The sequence below is a fragment of the Entelurus aequoreus genome, linkage group LG19 (assembly GCF_033978785.1).
Source record: "Entelurus aequoreus isolate RoL-2023_Sb linkage group LG19, RoL_Eaeq_v1.1, whole genome shotgun sequence".
In the NCBI taxonomy this organism is placed as follows: domain Eukaryota; kingdom Metazoa; phylum Chordata; class Actinopteri; order Syngnathiformes; family Syngnathidae; genus Entelurus; species Entelurus aequoreus.
In genome coordinates, this window is record NC_084749.1 from 37,315,829 (window position 1) to 37,336,723 (window position 20,895).

Consider the following 20,895-nt stretch of genomic DNA (forward strand, 5'->3'; position numbering starts at 1 on the left):
CAAGACACTTTACCCACCTGCTCCCAGTGCCACCCACACTGGTTTAAATGTAACTTATATATTGGGTTTCACAATGTAAAGCGCTTTGAGTCACTTGAGAAAAAGCGCTATATAAATGTAATTCACTTCACTTCACTTCCTCTGGGCTCAATTTTGGGACACCTAAAATTCAACTTGTACATGCTACCCTTAGGTCAGCTAATACACAGCTTCAATGTGTCCTATTACAACTATGCAGATGACACTCAGATCTACATGTCAGCTTGTTGATTCACGTTGTTGCTGCATCGAACAGATCAGTGTGGATCCAAAACAATTTTCTTCAACTAAACTCAGACACAACTTTAATCATTGTCTTTGGCCCATAGAAGCAAAGAGAAACTGTTATTAGTCACTTTGAGACCCTCTCACTGAAACCTGATAATCAAGTTAGAAATCTGGGGGTAAGAATGGACTCAGACCTGAACTTTAACAGCCACCTTAAGTCAATAACATTGGCAGCTTTTACCACCTGAAAAACATTGCCAAAATCAGAGGAATAATGTCTAAATTAGACTTAGAAAGACTAATCCTTGCCTTTGGCTCCAGCAGGTTAGACTACTATAATGGCCTTCTCACTGGGCTCTCTAAACGACCTGTTAAAGCAGCTGCAATACATCCAGAAAGCTGCTGCTCGAGTCTTGACTAGAACCACGAAATACGACCATATTACTCCAGTGCTTAGGTAACTGCACTGGCTTTCTGTTGCTCAGAAAATAGACTTTAAAACAGCTCTCCTTGTGTACAAGTCCTTTCAGGGTCTTGTGCAAAAGTACATATCTGACATGTTAGAGCCATATAAACCATCTTGAGTTCAGAACGTCAGGCAGTGGTCTCCTGCTGGTGCCCAGAGTCAAGCCCAAACATGGTGAAAATATGTTCGTTTTATGCTCCTAAAATCTGGGAGTCTTCCTGAAGATGTGAGAAAGGCCTCAACATTGGCAATGTTCAAATCCAAGCTGAAAACACTTATTTAATTGTGCATATGACAACTGAAAGTCATTTATCTTTACACTGAATGATTTTAACTAATTAGGATTGTTTTTGTGATGATTGTATTTTCTGATTTAAATTTGAATTATATTTTTTTGTTTTTATTTTCTGTAAAGCACTTTGAATTGCCTTGTGTGCGAATTGTGCTCTCTAAATACAATAGTCTTGCCTTTAATGTTGCTGATCAATCTGGATTCATTATAATTTAATTGTATTTTTCTATATCAACATTTTCAGGCAAAATGATGCACTTCGAATCTTTTCTGTTACAGACTAAAAACTGATAATAAAGTTAGTCTTTTTTGTAAGTTGATTCATCCATCCATCCATCCATCCATCTTCTTCCGCTTATCCGAAGTCGGGTCGCGGGGGCAGCAGCCTAAGCAGGGAAACCCAGACTTCCCTCTCCCCAGCCACTTCGTCCAGCTCTTCCCGGGGGATCCCGAGGCGTTCCCAGGCCAGCCGGGAGACATAGTCTTCCCAACGTGTCCTGGGTCTTCCCCGTGGCCTCCTACCGGTCGGACGTGCCCTAAACACCTCCCTAGGGAGGCGTTCGGGTGGCATCCTGACCAGATGCCCGAACCACCTCAACTGGCAAGTTGATCCATATTTATTTTTTTAATGTTAATAGGGATACAATGTTATGTGGAGGTGTAGTTATAACAGCTTTATAGACATGTGTTACTATTTATAGTCGCGGAGGAGCTCATACAGTGGTTTGTACGGACAACTTAATATCAGGTTCTCTCTAAATCCAGGGGGCATGACTGACAAATAATGAGAACCACAGCATTAATGACATCATTAATTTGATCATTTTAATCATGAAATGCATTATAATAATAATAATATGCTGTATGTATTTGCAAAGACTATAGTTTTCAAAAAAAGTTTTTTATAGCATTGGTTAAACTTATATGATAAACAAAAATACGGTTTCAGCCTAAAATCTAAGATAAATAACTTACATGGTAGTAGTTTTTCCTGCTCCATTGTGGCCCAGAAACGAGGTGATCTGCCCCTCATAGAACTTCAGGTTGAGGTGGTTGACAGCCAACTTGCCTCCATGCGTGTAGATTTTCACCAGGTTTGTTATGCTTACACCGAGGACCAGGTTGCTAGGCTCTGGTTCAATGCGATCTACAAACGAAAACATAAACAGAAAAATTACTGAGGCAATCAGACCGAAAAGCCATTTATAAACAATCTGGGTTTTTTTTAAATAGGAAAGAGATTGCCTGATATAAAGAAATATTAATTTCCTCTGCAAAGAAAGTCAGATGACATACAGAGTGCAACATGGCTTGCAGGTGTCTGGCCCCCGAGGAGCATTACAACTCCACCTGTTATGCCTAATTACATGTAAATGAACTAAAACATACACCAAAACAACATCCTGCCTCTAGAAATAAGTTACATCAAAGGAAAATACTTTTATTTTTGTAACACACTACTGTTTTTAATTAGGGTAAACACAAAAGGCAAACCCGGATTAAGGGAGACACATAGGAATTCAACGATTAACTTGTACTATTAACCCTGATCAGAATACCAGTTTTTCAATCGCAAAGGGTTCACTCCAAGTCATCTTCACTCACACATTGTTATTTTCGACACATAACGAACGGTGCACTCGCTTACCTTTTCAAAGACATGCTAGTATGTTACATTATCTCAAAAATGGCAGCAGGACAAAGCAACAAACTTTTCCCACCAAAAAAAAAAAGCAGTTTCACAACATTTCGGGTACTTAAAAATTACCATGTAGACATTGAAGTCGATGGCTCGCCCATTTACAGAATCAAAAGAAAGTTGCAGCTCAAGGGTCTAATACGCCCAACATGGCCAGCACTTGCAGGATCACTACCCAGCTTTACACAAATAAGTGAAAGACATAATAAATTAGTTTAATTATGTTTGTTACTTGATGAAGAATTGAGTTGGTGGGGAGTTTTAATATAAACATGTCACTTACAATCAGTACGTTTCAGTAACTTTTGCCAACAGTAATAACACATCAAAATCTCATAAGGATAATCCATCCATCCATCCATTTTCTACCGCTTATTCCCTTCGGGGTCGCGGGGGGCACTGGAGCCTATCTCAGCTACAATCGGGCGGAAGGCGGGGTACACCCTGGACAAGTCGCCACCTCATCGCAGGGCTCATAAGGATAATGTGACTGTGAATTGAATCAATGTGTATTGCATAATAATCATGATTATTATTACTCAGACTATAATCACATCCGTAGTGATACTTTGCGGGAACTCCTCAAATGTTTGTGCCACCGATGGTCCAAATGACCTCCTGCTGAGAAGTTTACTACGTTACATGAAATACACAATATAGTGCTAGAGATATAAGAATTAAAAACCTACAAATAGTTACAAAATCAATACATATGACTTATAAGATAACATGCAAACTAAATTATACATGTGTATGATACATTTCCCATCACAGAAGTATTTCACAAAAGTGTGTAGACGTCTCACATTTTAGCAGGAAGAGGTACTAAGTAGCAACTTGGAGCCTCACCTTCCCCCTGCTCAGGAGGGGCAGGAGGGATCGGCATGCCGGCCTCCAGTGGTATTCCATTCCAGTAGTTCATATGAAAAGGAAAGTGCCACGGTCGGGGGATGCCATAGTCACCTGAGATGCACATAATAATAATAATAATAATAATGGATTAGATTTATATAGTGCTTTTCTAGACACTCAAAGCACTTCACAGAGAAGAGAGAACCCATCATTCATTCACACCTGGTGATGGTAAGCTACATCTGTAGCCACAGCTGCTCTGGGGTAGACTGACGGAAGCGTGGCTGCCAGTTCACGACTACGGCCCCTCCGACCACCACCCATCATTCATCATTCATTCACCAGTGTGAGCGGCACTGGGGACAAGGGTGAAGTGTCCTGCCCAAGGGCACAACGGCAGTGATTTGGATGGCAAGAGGCGGGGAGCGAACCTGCAACCCTCAGGTTTCTGGCACAACTGTGGTTAACACCCCGCAGTCGAACAAGCCAATCTTCCTGCGTCATATCGATGGTTTTGATCTCCACCAAAGGACCTCGCACGAATGCTAATGAGGCTGTGTCCTGCGTCATGCGGGGCCTCCATTTCGGGCAAGGACCCTCACCTGATGTGCATAGCCTGCATGAGCACGAAATATGCTCAAACGTCGCTGGCGGACCCGTAGTCATGCCTCAACTGTGCATCACTGCCAGTGAAGCTACTGGAAAGAAGGATCAGAGTGGCTGTGTCAGGACCCTTGTTTGCCTGGGCCCTCTCCTTAAGACCACAGCCGCCTTCCATCCTTTGCGAGCTACTAAGAGCTGCACGGACATGGTGGACGATAATCTCTCGGACATGCCTCCACTTTTTGCGGACATCCTTGATGTGGACCCGGCAGCTGAGGACGCAGATGGCGATGCCAATTCTGACCTCTTCGATATGGATGAAATGGAGTACGATTACCCCAACTTCCCCAATGACCCATCCAGAACCCCAGCACGTCCCCGGGGGACAGCCATCTGTATAATGCTTGTAAGCGGGCCGCTTCCAGGCTAGGCATCCAGTGGTCTGACACCCAGGATGCAGAAGGGGCCGTGAGGGACCTGTATGATGGCAAGCGGCTTCCCCAAGCCTAGCCGCCATCAAAGCGGTATGCAACGCAGTATCTCCCCGCCATACCAGGATGCATGAGGAAGATGAGCCGTTACTGCACGGGCCCTTAAAAGAGCAAGCTTCCCACCAAGGGCTGCTCTAAATTGGAGATTCACAACATGGTTGAGTAGAAACTTCAATGGCCTATCATCTTCACCCTGACCTGTCAGCCTCCCCCAATATTCCTCTGCCCAGCAAAATTGACCGTCTCACAGCCTCGCTCTTCCAGAGGTCATATAAATAGGCAGCTCAGTCTTTTTGTGCTCCAAATGCAGTAATGCTGCTGTCTGCGTATGAAGCGGAAATCTTGGAAGAGTTGGGGAAGCAGATGGACTCAGGATCGCAGCAGCGGAATCACAGTATTCTCATACATAGACGATTACCTGATATCCATTGTGTTAAATCACCTCAAGGATCTCGGTTTCGTAATAAACTGGACAAAGAGCCAGGTAGAACCAGCACAGTATTAGGGTCTCAGCATAAACTCCCTGACTTATTGTGTCACACTGTCAAACGGGAGGTTAATGTCTCGCAATCAGTGTGTGAATGTGTGTGTGAATGGGTGAATAGTGTCAAAGCGCTTTGAGTACCTTGAAGGTAGAAAAGCGCTTAGCAAGTATAACCCATTTATCATTATCATTTACTCTTATGGTGCAGCACAATGCTCCTGTCCCTCGAGCGACCCATGTACCAGGAGTGCTTAATCAGGGGGCGGATCTTCTGTCACGAGGAAACCCTCTGTACGGGTAGTGGTCTCTGCATCCACAGGTGGTGGAGTAAATATGGTGCAGATACGGCCGGGCAGTCGTATATCTATTCGCCTTGCGGACAAATGCAGTATGTCCTCTGTTCTTCTCCCTTTCGTACGCGGCTACATCGATGGGGATGGACGCTCTAGCACATCCCTGGCCAGATGTGTTGGTTGATGCCTCTTTCCCCACGGTCAGAGTGAGGGAGCAGGGCCCATCACTGATTTTGGTCGCACTCAGACGCCCATCCAAACTGTGGATCGCCGAGATTGTGCAACTTCTACACAGGAAACCCTGGCCTCTTCCTGCTTGCAGATATCTTCTGTCTCAGGCAGGAAGGGAGATCTACCACCTGCACACCGATTGGATAGCACTTTGGACTTGACCGTGTAAGGTGGAATTTAACTGCTGCAGGTTTACCTGATCAGGTCATTGACACTATTCAGAGTGCAAAAGCCACGTCCACATGTTCCTTGTATAACTGAAAGTGGCGTGTTTTCCAAGAATGGTGTATTTTATGCTATTTAAACAGCATAATTATTGCAGCTGTGCCTTAGGCTACCCACAATAAAAGACCACTTGAAATGTGCAGTTTTTCTTTATTGGGGGTATGGGGGGGTCAGAAAAGGAGTCAGTATCTGGTGTGACCACCATTTTTCCTCACGCATTGCAACAGATCTCCTTTGCATAGAGTTGATCACGTTGTTGATTGTGGCCTGTGGAATGTTGGTCCACTCCTCTTCAATGGATATGCAAAGTTGCTGCATATTGGCAGGAATTGGAACACGCTATCGTACAGGCACACAGCATCCCAAACATGCTCAATGGGTGACATGTCCAGTGAGTATGCTGACATGTAAGACCTGGGATGTTTTCAGCTTCCAGGAATTGTGTACAGATCCTTGCAACATGGGTGCGTGCATTGTCATTCTGCAACATGAGGTGATGGTCTCGGGTGAATAGCACAACAATGGGCCTCAGGATCTCTGTGCATTCAATAAAATGCACTCGCGTTCGTCGTCTAGAACATATACCTGCCCAAACCATAACCTTACCCCCATAATTGACCACTCGATTCACAACGTTAACATCTGCAAACCACTCTCCCACACAACGCCACACACGCTGTCTGCCAACGCTCCTGAAGAGTAACAAAACAGGATTCATCTATGAAGAGAACACCTCTCCAACATGCCAGACGCCATCGCATGTGAGCATTTGATATTATATCGTACTATAAAATTATATACATACATACTGTCAGGCTTGTCCCTGACAGTTTGGTTATGTTTTAGTTTTTCCTATGTTTGTCTTTATTTCCTGTCAGCGCTTTTATTTTGGTTGTTTCCTGCTTGTCTCCCTGAGCGCTGCTTCCCCTCAGCTGCGGCTGATTGGCACCTGGCCACACCTGGTGTCAATCAGCCAGCTACTATTTAAACCTGCCTTGCCATCCAGTCTGTGCTGGAGTATTGTCGATGTCTACTACTTGTCGTTGGAGCTACTACTTGTCATTCTCATTGTTTGCGGTAAGCTGTTCCTAATAGCTATTTACAGTTTGCTGTCTCCTAGCTCTTTTGTTTCGTGTTATCCTGTTAACCGTTAGCTGTTTCCAGTTTTTCTGTTTGCTGGTTCCTGTTTTCAGTTTGGCTATTCCTAGTTCCTGGTTTGTGTTTTACATTTATTTTGGACATTAAATCATGTCTTCCCGCACAAAGCCTGTCTTCTCTGCATCTTGGGGTTCGTCAACAACACCTTGTGACACATACATATATATGTATGTATGTATATATATGTATATATATACATACATACATATATATGTATCTATATAAATTACTAAATAATAACATAATTTACTGTAGGTTCTGATTTCTTTGCTAATTGATATTTTTGTGAAGGGAAAAGAGAGTCGTATTAGTTACATAATATATATTGTTGTATAGTCCCCCTTCTCAGCTTGGAGTACTGTTACTATTGCAACATGATAATTATCACACTATTACTGCGTTAGTAAAAGACTGCAACCTTACCCGGGAACACGGCATCGATGTACCAGGCTGCGATAATGTAGATGAAGGCATCCATATAGAGTATAACTATTGTTGTACTGAAGTTGTATGAATCTCCTTCCACAGGACTGGACCATAAATTGTGCCACTGGATGCCGATGCCTTGCTCTTCGTATTGAGAGAAATACTCACAGCCAAACCCAAAGGCCACAGGAGACAGAAAACTCTAAGGGGAAAAAAGGTAGTAACAACAAAAGCTGATTGTAAAAAGTTGAGGATGCAATGCCTTTGCTTGAACATGACTACTTACAGCTAAGACTTTAAGGGTTGTGTTGAGGCTGTCTATCCAGGCTACGCACAGTACATAGGGAAGGTAGAGGCTGAAGTATATGAGCCCTCCACATGCGGCGGCCAGGTTGGCTTTGGAGAAGAGCGTAGAGATGAGGAAACACTGCATGATAGTGGCAGTGGCAAATGCAGACAAAAAAAAAAGCACGACAGCGGGGTTGCTGTATGGCAAGATGTCGCCCAACTAAAGACAAAGTAAAGGGTAACATTAGGAGAAAATTATTTGTGGTTAAGCATTAAATATTAGTATTGTTCATTAAATATGGCTTCCACTTATACTATTTCAAGGTGTATACTTTGTGTAATATTTTGAGAGCTCATCTTGCCTTCAGTATAACAATAAGGAGTACAGCAGAGAACAGGAAAGGCACAAGGCTGCTGATGAACCAGCCGAGCCACAATGTTTCTGTATTCAGTCCCATAATTTTCATGGTTTCTTTCAGCCTGGTTTCTTTCTCACACACAACACTCTTGATGATCATTGCCACTGAATAAAGCCAGGCCAGTGTCATGAAGAGCGGAAGAGAGCGATTTAACAATCGCAGGAACCTGTGAGACAGGTGAACAGGATGATTAGTTGGTGAAAATGCATTCAAATGATTCACAAAAAGATAGTACCAGCCCGATATCAGCAAAAACACTGGTACTTTCAACTTAAGAGTGCCCAACATGTTTTAGATAGGAAGGGATATTGTAGCTAATTGTTATGTTTTACGTTACAAATAAAACCTGTGTTACAAGCATTCACCCAAAACATCTGGTCTTGCTCACTAGCATTAGCTCATAGCTAGACATTTTACAACTCTGGTAAAAGTCGATGATATTGGGTTGATTTTGGGTAAGCAATCTATTTATGTCGAAATAGCTTGAGTCCAAGTTCCATATATAGAGCGTCAAAATCGCTTTCATCCCCCTCTCCCGGCTTCCGTCTGCTCCTTTGTGCTCACTATAAGCAGCAGTATATTTAGCTTCAAAAGTATTAGTTTGTAAATCCTCATTTGTCCAAAAAGTCATTTTCGTTGTCTGTTACCAGGTCTGGTAACGGAAGTAGGAACACACATGTTGTCCGAATAGCACGGAATGATCGATCGGAGACATACAAAACAAAGGTGCTTTACGGTGCGTCTACGGACCACTGAAAAGAGTAGGACAACAAAGAGTAGAAGGCCTGCCAGAAACAAATAATAATAGATTCTATTTGCGGCACACATTGAAATAAATCTAAACTACTACAGAACAAACCTATATTTAAAACAATAAAAGGGTTGCCATTAAAACAGATAAAATTAAAGTGCTACAGAACAAACCGATATTTAAAACAATAAAAGCTTAGCCATTAAAAATTATAAATACCTACAGACTAAACCACTATCAGTGAAGCATAAGAAACACAAAACATGCAAAATAGTGGGTTTCTTACAGTTTGGTCTGTCTATTTTCGTTATGTAAAAAAAGTGTAAAGACTTCAGTGTCTGTATGAGTGTACTTTTTGAGCACATTCAATGATATTGTATGAATAATGAGGATAATTTTGGTCACAATAACCGTGATATAAATTTCATATTGTTAATTATATACCTAACACTAACACTTGGCCATCAGTCCAGCAGCGCTGGCACTCCCTGGACACTTGAGGACTTTGAATATGACCAATGTATGATCCTGTAATGTCTTGGTATCAGATTGATACCCAAATTTGTGGTATCATCCAAAACTAATGTAAAGTATCCAAACATCAGAAGAATAAGTGATTACTACATTTTAACAGAAGTGTAGATAAAACATGTTAAAAGAGAAAGTAAGCACATATTAACAGTACATGAACAAGTAGATTAATAATCAATTTTTACAGTTTGTCCCTCATAATGTTGACAAAATAATAGAATGATAAATGACTATATGTCACTGTATACGTCAGCAGACTAATTAGGAGCCTTTGTTTGCTTGTTTACTAATAAAAGACAAGTTGTCTTGTATGTTCACTATTTTATTTAAGGACAAACTTGCAATAAGAAACATATGTTTAATGTAACGTAAGATTATTTGTTAAAATAAAGCCAATAATGCCATTTATTTATTTAGAAAAGTACCAAAAAGTATCAAAATTATTTTCGTACCTGTACCAAAATATTGGTATCGGGACAACACTAATATGTATTAAATTTTTGTTATCCTTCCTTTGGCGGGCCAAACAAAATGACAGCGGGCCGAATTTGGTAATGCTCTAGGTCAGTGTTTTTCAACTAGTGTGCCGTGAGATACAGTCTGGTGTGCTGTGGGAGATTATCTAGTTTCACTTATTTGGGTTAAAAATATTTTTTGAAAACCAGTAATTATAGTCTGGAAATGATGTGTTGTTGTTGAGTGTCGGTGCTGTCTAGAGCTCGGCAGAGTAACCGTGTAATACTCTTCTATATCAGTAGGTGGCAACCGGTAGCTAATTGCTTTGTAATTGTCGGAAACAATGGGAGGCAGCGTGAAGGTAAAAAAATGTCTAATGCTTAAACCAAAAATAAACAAAAGGTGAGTGCCCCTAAGAAAAGGCATTGAGGCTTAGGGAAGGCTATGCAGAACGAAACTAAAACTGAACTGGCTACAAAGTAAACAAATACAGAATGCTTGTCGACAGCAAAGACTTACTGTGGAGCAAAGATGGCGTCCACAATGTACATCCGAACATGACATGACAATCAACAATGTCCCCACTAAGAAGGATAAAAACAACTGAAATAGTCTCGATTGCTAAAACAATTTAGATGAGGGAAATATCGCTCAAAGGAAGAAATGAAACTGCTACAGGAAAATACCAAAAAAAAGAGAAATAGCCAACAAAATAGGAGCGCAAGACAAGAACTAAAATACTACACACAGGAAAAAAGCAAAAAACTCAAAGTAAGTCACGGCGTGATGTGACAGGTCGTGACAGTACACCTACTTTGAGACAAGAACTATATTGATGCATGGTTGGTTATGGTCTAAAGTCATATCCAACAATTGCGACTTTTTACTGTCAACTGAGTTTCATCTTTTAATGATTTCTGCTGTTTTTTTAACGCAAAAAATCTGCCTTGGCTAAAAAAGGTTGAAAAACATTACTCTAGGTAATATTGCAATTTTCAATGCCATCAAAGCAATTGACTCGGAAATTAAATAATGAAACAAGATATAACAACTGGACTCAGTAATAATCAACTATTTTTAAATGTTGCAGTAAAAATTAGATTTTATCATCAAAAACAATTAACACAAAAGTACCAAAAATTGGTACCGTTTAGTAACAGTATCGATTTCCAGGCACCGGGAAATTGTAATCTTATCAGTTCAAATGTGAAAGGTATTATCCCTATGTATGATTCCTGCAAATATTTTATCGGATAAATATCAGTATTGGTATAATACCGGAAGTGAAAAAGTTGTAGAAAATAACCAAACATTTTTTTAAAAAGAAGTTGAAGTAACATACTGTATAACTTACATATCATCCACATAACAGGGGTACGGCATCTGCTGAACGTAGACACCAGTCTTGTTTTGTTGTTTGTACGGCCAACGCTCGTACGGTATGTAATATTCCTGGTCATGGTAATGTCTTTCAATGAAGAAGTTGGTCAGTGCTTGCTCTACCATGTCCTGAACATACACAAAGCCACCCCAAATGTAGCGCATATCTCTAATGGCATCAGCTGCCGGGCCAGGTCCCCAATACCTGAAGCGGAAAAAAATTCAGGCAATTAAAACATAAATATCCACAACACAAAAATGTTGTCATTTAATCAAACATGGTTTGTGATTAATAAAGAAAACGTTTAAAAATGTGGAGGAGTGAAAAATTGTGTGGGGTGACAATCTGTCATTTTATCACTATATTTAGCCAGTATTCAGATTCATCAAGAAAGTTGTAATGGTAAATCAAATGTATTTTGTATTCAGATTAACTCAGGAGTAGAGAATTCCCACACAGTATGCATTAAAAAGAAAGAGAGGAAGTGTATCTTGTGCAGAACCGATTCTTCCAATAGGAGGTTGAGGCAAATGCCAAGGGTGCATTGCCTCAGGGCATGCCACAAAAAGGAAAATAATTCACCCACAGATTACGTGCTGTGCAAAGTAATGTCAATTAATGAATGACAGGGCAGGGAGCTCTATATGAAATTTTAAAACAAACTTACTCTAGCCCCTTCCTGCTTTGGTACGTATAACAAAATAATAGCAAAATTCCCCAATCTTAGGTAAATCAGTCTTAGGTGTAATTATTTTATTTACACAAACATACCGGTTGAAGTGGTGGCACAAAGGTTTGCTAATTTACATTTTTATTATAATAATTTAGTTATTGAGTATTAAAAATTAAATATAATAATTAAGCATTTAATTATTCAGCATTTTGAAAGTATAGATGTCATTAATGAAACATCAGTTTTTTAGCCCGGTGTGCTGTTGAATTGATAGCTAGCTTATTTCTGAGTAGTTAGCCTCAACATGCTATGCAAAGTAATGAAAATAGTAGACCACTTTCACATATAGTTACGCATTTATATAGCTTTTGTAATATAGTTATTTGTTTTTTTGTATATAATTATTCAATAGTGTAAATCTATATTCCAGTATGTATAGAGTTGTGTGCAAACTAGGTGGTTATTTATATGGTTTGTTGTATATTGTTTATTTATTTACAGTGTTTTAGTGGGTAGTAGTAATATTGTTTTTCAGTAGGTATTTTGAATTTGTTTAGCATGTTAATTGGTGACATGTTATCTTACAAATCAAAGACAAAGTTGAAAACAATGCTATTGGAGTTATTTTGTAAACATTAGTAAATTGTCAATGGAGGGTGGCACCATAAAAAAGTCGCCTGGGGCACTGCTTTTGTGTCATGCATTTACTGAGGTAAAAAATACAACACCTGATGTAAATATGGAATCGCCGGTTTTGGAGGATCAGATAACAGACATGACATAAAACTATATTTCAAATGGCAACTTTGGCTTAAGAAACACTAAAAAACACATTTGTGGTTGTCAGTAAGTTTCATTTTAGATCAAGGAGAGTTTAAAAATCGTTATTACCCAATTCTGATTAAAAAAAAGTGGAATCATAAAAAGTTGCTGGTTTTACGAGCAGAGGAGCATGTTCGGCAGCGCACAATCATGGAGTACTTACAAGCAGACAAGGTGTGTAGACTGAAAAGGGAGAACGGACTCATTTTGGCCTAAAAACTAAAGATAAAGGTGAAGCTATAACAGTAAAACACTCAGCAAGAAGTGCTTTAAGACATGGCTAGCTAGCTAGTAGCTAAAATCCATCCACAGTCGGCAGTGTTTTAGCTACTTCAAAATCACTAATCCTCGCCTCCATGGCGATGAATAAAGTACGTTTCTTACAAGTATCATCCCTGCAGGACGAGGAATAGCTAAACATGCTTCACAACACACCGTAGCTCACCGGCGTCACCGCTAATAAAGTCAATACCATGGGTGGATTTACACTGTAATGTTATCAAGTACAAGAACATCTAGTCAATACTACTATGATTATATCGGTATCTTTCTTCATCAAAAAATCTTTTTTCCTTTTTTTAAAATTGTTATTATGTTTATAAACTCTGGAAATACGTCCCTGGCCACATGAGGACTTTGAATATGACCAATGTATGATCCTGTAACTACTTCGTATCGGATCGATACCTAAATTTGCGGTATAATCCAAAACTAATGTAAAGTATCAAACAGAAGAATAAGTGATTATTACATTTTAACAGAAGTGTAGATAGAACATGTTGAAACAGAAAATAAGCAGATATTAACAGGAAATGAACAAGTGGATTAATAATCAATTTTTACAGCTTGTCCCTCATAATTTTGACAACATAATAGAATGACAAATGACACAATATGGTACTGCATGTCAGCAGACGAAATTAGAAGCCTTTGTCTGCTTACTTACTACTAAAAGACAAGTTGTTTAGTATGTTTACTATTTTATTTAAGGCCAAGATTGTTCTTTGATTGCAATAAGAAACATGTTTAATGTACCGTAAGATTTGTTGTTAAAATAAAGCCAATAATGCCATTTTTTATGGTCCCCTTTATTTAGAAAAGTATCGAAATACATTTTGGTACCGGTACCAAAATATTGGTATCGGGACAACCCCAGTGTCGTCTTTTCTTCCCTGTAATCCACCACTACAAATAGATTGGAAACACTGATCCACCTACCCGTCCTTGATCTTATTCGTACGGGTAACATCATCAATATCCATTCGGATCTTGTACGTGACATGCGGCGGTAGGTCATAAGAAGAAGCGTCAGGAAGCAGAAACACCACACCTGCCCAAAACTCTCCGTAAGACAGGAGCTCCAAAGCCCTGCTGATCAGCTGATCTTCATTCTCCAACCCCTCCGGCATTTGAGTGGGAAAACACTGTCAGGAAATGAGAGTAAACACAAGTGACAGGATGCAACTTTTATCGACAATAAAAGAAAATGCCATTAGCGAACCTGAGTGACTCCTGCAAGAGCCTTGATAGCATTCTCGGTGTTGTTGTAGGTTTCCAGCCAGTTGGATAGGAATTGTGAGGCTGACTGGCTCATGGTTGTCCCCATTTTTTTTTTGACAATATCCGCCTCAAGCAAACTCTGCCCCCAACACAGCACATACGTATAATATAAAATTTTACATTTATTGGCTTAAATATTGTAAAAATAAACCAAAAATATATATAAGCCTCCAGAGCATATTTATATCTTTGCAGGGCTATTAACTTAGAGGGTGCCATACTTCTCCCTTCAATATTGTCTTATTTTGTATAAAGCTTCACATATCATACTTTGACTGCAGTCTACTTAAGAATCTGCTGCAAAAATCTCACAGGTATTTTGAACTGAACTCACAAGCCACCAGTTGGATTAGCCCAAATGATGAAAAAGAGAGGACCTAAAATGGAACTTTGAGGAACACCACTAATATAAATCGAGAAAATTAACAAATGACTATGACTGCATCTGAAGCTACAGCACCACAAAAAATGTAACTGCCAAAAAGGAGAGGACTTAAAAGGGGTGCCTTGAGGAACTCCTATATTATGTAAATAAAAAGTTTGGACCCCAACATTGTTTGCTTGCAAGGCTAAAATGTCAAATTTTGGCCTCCAAGTTTTGAACTGTAGTCATTCCCAGGCTACATTTGGCCACCAAGCCCCCAGTTGAATAGCCTCGTTCTAGTGAGTCTGACCTGCAGTATCTTAACTTCCATACGATTCTCCATAAATTTCTTAATTTTGGGCCCCTGCTCCATCCAAGCATAGTTAAGATCCTGGAAGATTTGGAAGTTTGGAAAACTTTGTTGCACCTACAATTGAGACAAGTAATAACACAATAAGAGTGCATTTATTTTCTTTAGTTGCTATACAGGAATATTTTATGGTGCAAAATACTTTTACTTTACATGACAAAAATTACATTACTTAACAAAAACCCAAACAATTTACAATTTCAGAACCCACAATAACAACAAGTGAAACAATTTACAATTTCGGAAAACACATTACCAAAAAGCCAAACAACTTACAATTAAGACGACCAAATTAAAAACACAAAACAATTTACTAGTTCAGAAACCAGAATAACAGAAAGCAAAACTATTTACAATTTTTTTTTGTTTATTTTTTGGCTTCCGTAATTGTAAGATGTTTTATCGCATGTTAACTGTTTTTCTGCAATTGTAATTTGTTTCATGTAATGTAACAGTGTTTTGGACTTCCAGGCAATTGTAAGAATTGAAACACTACTTTAATTCTAAAACAGGGGTCGGCAACCAAAACTAAATCATAATAAAACATTTAAAAATGTAAAAAACATGTATATTTTTTTTTATGTTGCAGGCAAAGGAGTCTGCCCAAGCAGAATTAAAATACTTTCTTCTGAGATGTTTGTTCATTGGGATGTTTTCGAGGTTACCTAACAGTGAGGTTCACACACAGAAACAAACCTTCCTCATAGTCATCCAGTCAGAGGACACTAACTGGGTGACATTCACTTCCTCACAGACAGTCAGAAATCATACAATTATTTTCAAAAATGCACAATTTGCCCCACCTCAATGTTAAAACCAATCTCTTTCCAAAGAAAGGCACAACAAAGGTTGCCAACCCCTGGTCTAAAACTATTAACATATTTGTCCCTCTGCATACACGATATTCCTGGTGGCACAACTTAGTACAATTTCCTAAATGGAGTCTCTGGAGTTTACCTTATTCATAACGGCTTGAACTGCAGGTGTGTTTGGAGCGTACAGGAGTTTTCCAGCAAAAAGAGGTTTTAATCCTTGCCATACTAGGCGTGACCGAGGATTGGTTTTCAGTAATTCAACCAAGCTTGGACAAAAATGTGCTTTTAGGGAGGAGAAGCAGACAAAATTACAGTCAAACCTCGGTTTTCGGACACTATTTTTCATGAGTATTGTTCTTTATTCAATGAAAATGCTTGCCAAGCAAGGAAGCTAATGCTGTGACCGGGGGTAATGGTGTTAACATAACAGATATCACCAAACAATATAAATAAAAAAGTTAAAAGTAGGCCACTGATAAGTATTGGACGATTTTAATGAAAAGTATGTGATCGCCATTGCAGAGTAATGCCTTTTACTGTCGATCACAAACACCGATCTGTTTTGGTTCAACCTATATTTATTTTTAGTCCCCTTGTTGACAAACTAAAAGCTAATTATTGCGTCTCCATACACAGTGTGAGGCGCCCCACAGATGTCAAAAAACGATATAAGACATTGAGTTAAAAAATAAAAAAGTTAAAAGTAGGCCACCGATCGGTATTGGAGGATTTTTGTAAAAAAAAGTATGATCGCCATTGCAGAGTATGCCTTTTACTGCAGATCCCAAACGCAGCTCTCCTTCGGCTGACCAAGTATTTATTTTTAGTCCTTGGCTGACAAACTAGAAGCTAATTATGTGGCTCCATACAGTGTTGAGTCGCTCCACCAAGCTCATAATAATCATTCAACAATTTGTATTATCTTAGGTATAATTATTAAGTGTTATCACAGGACGAGGCTAAACATGTTACACACCAAGCGCAAGCAAGATGCAGGCATACTAATAGCTAAGCTAACCGCTAAAATGGCTTGAAACAACACAAAGAAATAAGTGCTTAGTAAAGTCTAAGAAGTGTAGATAGAATCGTGTTGCAGCAGAAAGTAAGCAGTTATTAACAGGAAATAAACAAGTAGATTAATAAGAGTCTAGAAGAGAGAAAATAATATAACAACTGTTGGGTGTGTCAGCTTTGTCACGGTCAGTACACGACACGCAAGAGGGCCGATCAATCTATGAATTGGTGGTGTTGATAACAGGGGTAGTATCAATATATGAAAGATTCTAGATTTGTTTGCTCAAATTTGTATTGTTTTTAGTAATGTTTACCAAATTTACCAACATGAACAGTTGTAGTTGCTTTTGTTAGTTATTGTGTACTATTAACTTTGTTCTGATCAAACGATTGTATGTAATAAAAGAGAATAAGGAAATAGTTTAAATAGTGTGTGGATATTGTTAAGACTGTCAATAGCACTAACCATAAATACATTGGAAAATGTACAATTATTATGTGTGATCTGTATCAGTCGATCTCACTCATGGATGATCGGTATCAAAATCAAAACCCTGATAGGTTCATACCAAGGTAAAAGTGACGCTAAATATTAATGTATCCATTTCATTCGTTGTGTATAGGTTTTATCAGCATGACAAACTATAATCTCTATAATATGTATTTTTTGTTAATAACTATGGAAAAAACTCGAATTACGAAAACCGAAGTTTGACTGCAGTTAAAATTCACTTCATTATAAAGGTTAAGAGTTTTTTATAACGTTTACATTTTTGCTGTAATTATTGAATTCCACTCAAATAATACAAAGCCAGGTTTTAATCCTTAAAAGTAAAAAAAAAAGTGTTGGTTAATTAAGGTATTGACACTTCTACTTACAGAAATCAACTTGCCGGCTATTTCTCAAGAACGACTTGACGTCGTCGTCGTCATACCAGTTGAGGGAATTGCTTAATTCTTGACCAACAAAGTCGCGGCCACACATAATGTTTGAGAATGCCTCGAAACTCTTCATGGTTACAACATTCTCATTCTCCTTTTGAGACAATTTGTGCATCTCATTGCTCAAATCTATGAAGCTGGATAACTGAAGGTAAGATTGGTGTAGAAAAAAAGACATTTGGCCATAAATGTTGGTAATATGTCCCCCTAGTGTGTGTGGGTTCTTACACTCTCCTTGTTGACACTAAGATCCTGAACAAAATTGAAGAGGGCTCTGTAGACGCCAAATAAGCCCTGTGAAACAAAGCCATCCTGTTAGGGGGTGGTAGTGTGTGCAATAAATCCGTTATTAAATATGTAAAATGTCACAAATGATTGATTTATTTTCCATACCATTGACTTCTCCAGGTTCAGCTGAGAGAGAAAAATAGGGGGTGGTGGATGTGAATCAATTAATGTGCTAAATCCGTTATTAAATATGTAAAATGTCACAAATGATTTATTTATTTTCCATACCGTTGACTTCTCCAGGTTCAGCTGAGAGAGAAAAATAGGGGGTGGTGGATGTGAATCAATTAATGTGCTAAATCCGTTATTAAATATGTAAAATATAAGAAATTAATAATTTATTTTCCATACCAACTTGACTGGGTCCAGCTGAGAGAGAAAAAGTTGCTTGGCCTCGATATAGCGGTTTCGCCGATCACCCAAGTAGCAGTGACAAAGCTCATTTTTCAGGTTATTCAGAGCTGCTTTACCTCCATCCACAGTCAGAAACTTTCCCAATGATTCTGTATTGCACACATCAAAAAATCTCTCCTGATCGGATGAGCTTTCCTGCAAAGAAGCCTAGAAGGGCCAAAGCACAACTTAAAAAAAGGAGTTCACAACAAAACTACAGTGCTGTCTCGGGATACAAATGCCTCAGCTTACGAGTTGTTCGGGATACGAGCTGTCTCTAAGCTAATTGTTATGCTTTGGGTTACAAGCCTCCCCACCGCTAGTTGCCGTAGCGATTGCAACAGTGAGTAAACCCCGTAATATCTGACCAAAACATCCGGTCTTACTTGCTAGCTTTAGGTTGTAGCTAGAGAGCGACATAAGAAGAGAAAAGTGAGAAGAAGAAGCGAATGATATTCGTTGAATTAAAAAAATAAATCATGAAAATATTACCGTGAAGCAGTTGGAGCATAGCACTGCTAGTCTGCACTGTACCAGAGCAGTAAGTCGATAATGCCAAGTTGTTGTCTTTTTAAAAGGAATGTTACATTGTTGTGTTTTAGTTGGGGCCAAGCACTAATTAAATTGATCAATTCATTTTTATTAACTGTATTTTCTCAAAAAACGAGCTGTCACAGAACCAATTAAACTTGTATCCCGAGGTACCGCAGTCATTTTTAAATATAGTAGTGTCCACTGTATATACAAACATAGGAAAACATTAGGCTACCCTATTAAATATTTTGATCTTTCATAAGAAAAATGTTTAAAAAATTGTTGCTCTTCCTTCAAATTAAATGCACCAAATTTGCACAACAAATGTGCTCATTTAACAAAACCCACTATCAAAAATACAAATTTAGGTAATAAAAATGAAATGTATAACATCAGGCAGTAGAAAAGCAGAAGTAATATTCTCTACAACATTTAATCTCAAAGCCTTTTCTAATTCATTGGCTCTAAATTGATGAGATGCATCATAATGGATGATAAAATATGTCACCTGAAAATTGAGGCGAGCATTTAGCAGCTTATCAACAGTCTCTGACGAGAGACCGGACTTGTTGCGCAAATAGAAGGAAAACGTCTCGCCGGCTCTCAGGTAGTCTTTTAGTTGGTGATCTACAGTGGATCAAAAAGGTGAACAACAAATAAAAGTTAATATTCTAAAAATACAACTTGTAAAAAACAGGTCAAATAAAGAGATAATACAGAATCTTAATTTTCAATCTGTTAAACTGACTTTGAGGTAACGGGATATCTTTTCATAACCTGTTAGTAACATGGCTTCTCCCTTTGCAGGAAAAATAAGATGCCCATATAAAGATGATTTAGAACCGTGTCCAAATACATTTTCATCCATATGCTGTTCTGCAACTTTCACATTTACATTAAAGGCGACATTACATCCTCTACCAAACTAGATTTACTGATGATAATAAAAAGTATTTAATATAAACATACTTCAATAAGTGTTTTTAAACATTTTTAAGCGTATCTCTTGTAAGCACGACCCCTCTCGTTTCCGCAACTATTTTCACTATAGTGTATCTTTACAAGAGACAATATAAATGAAACTTTGATATACAGGTGTTGCTCTATAAAGTTGCCCAATAAATTACAGTATGACCAAAACGTTGACTTATTTCTGTAATTTAATTCAAAAAGTGAAACATTATTTACACACAGACTGATATATTTCCAATATTTATTTTAATTTTATAATTGAAAACAAATGAAAATACAAAATTCAGTACCTCAGAAAATTATAAAATGACCAATTAAAAAAAGATTTATAAAATGTTGGCCAACTGAAAAGTATGAACATGAAAAGTGTGAATTATGTACAGCACTCAATATTTAACTCCTTTTGCCTGAATTACTCCAGCAATACGGCGTGGTATGGAGTCCATCAGTCTGCAGCACTCCTCAAGTGTTATGAGAGCCTTGGTTGATCTCATAGTGGCCTTCAGCTATTCTGCATTGTTTGGTCAGGCGTATCACATTTTCTTCTTGACAATACCCAATACATTTTCTATGGGGTTGAGGTCAGGCGAGTTTGCTGGCCAATTAAGGACAGGGATACCATGGTCTTAAACCAAGTATTTCTAGTTTTGGTACTGTGGGCAGGAGCCAAGTCCTGTTGCAAAACGAAATCTGCAAAGTTGGTCAGCAGCGGGAAGCATGAAGTGCTCTAAAACTTCCTAGCACACAGCTGTAGTAACCTTGGACCTCAGGAGGCACAGTGGACCAACACCAACAGATGACAAGGCACCCCAAACTCGACAATAAAGTTTCCGCA

At 38.7% G+C, this 20,895-nt stretch overlaps 1 protein-coding gene across 6 annotated transcripts in view; it reads right to left on the reverse strand.

Annotated features, from left to right (window-relative positions):
* LOC133635351 (phospholipid-transporting ATPase ABCA1-like) overlaps window positions 1-20,895 on the reverse strand; it is a 79,977-nt gene that overhangs the window by 47,202 nt on the left and 11,880 nt on the right. For 4 of the 6 annotated variants that reach the window (XM_062028473.1, XM_062028471.1, XM_062028472.1 and 1 more), the window contains exons 6-21: window positions 19,597-19,715; window positions 18,513-18,722; window positions 18,390-18,410; window positions 18,267-18,287; window positions 18,102-18,167; window positions 17,811-18,018; window positions 16,060-16,199; window positions 15,043-15,159; window positions 14,310-14,447; window positions 14,027-14,232; window positions 11,287-11,517; window positions 8,138-8,360; window positions 7,774-7,995; window positions 7,485-7,689; window positions 3,574-3,687; window positions 2,001-2,172 (exon numbers count right to left, since the gene is read on the reverse strand). In XM_062028473.1, the coding sequence (XP_061884457.1) occupies window positions 2,001-2,172; window positions 3,574-3,687; window positions 7,485-7,689; window positions 7,774-7,995; window positions 8,138-8,360; window positions 11,287-11,517; window positions 14,027-14,232; window positions 14,310-14,447; window positions 15,043-15,159; window positions 16,060-16,199; window positions 17,811-18,018; window positions 18,102-18,167; window positions 18,267-18,287; window positions 18,390-18,410; window positions 18,513-18,722; window positions 19,597-19,715 (2,413 nt within the window). The remainder of the gene's footprint in view (window positions 1-2,000; window positions 2,173-3,573; window positions 3,688-7,484; window positions 7,690-7,773; window positions 7,996-8,137; window positions 8,361-11,286; window positions 11,518-14,026; window positions 14,233-14,309; window positions 14,448-15,042; window positions 15,160-16,059; window positions 16,200-17,810; window positions 18,019-18,101; window positions 18,168-18,266; window positions 18,288-18,389; window positions 18,411-18,512; window positions 18,723-19,596; window positions 19,716-20,895) is intronic. The other 2 variants (XM_062028474.1, XM_062028476.1) reach the window with 2 other exon arrangements.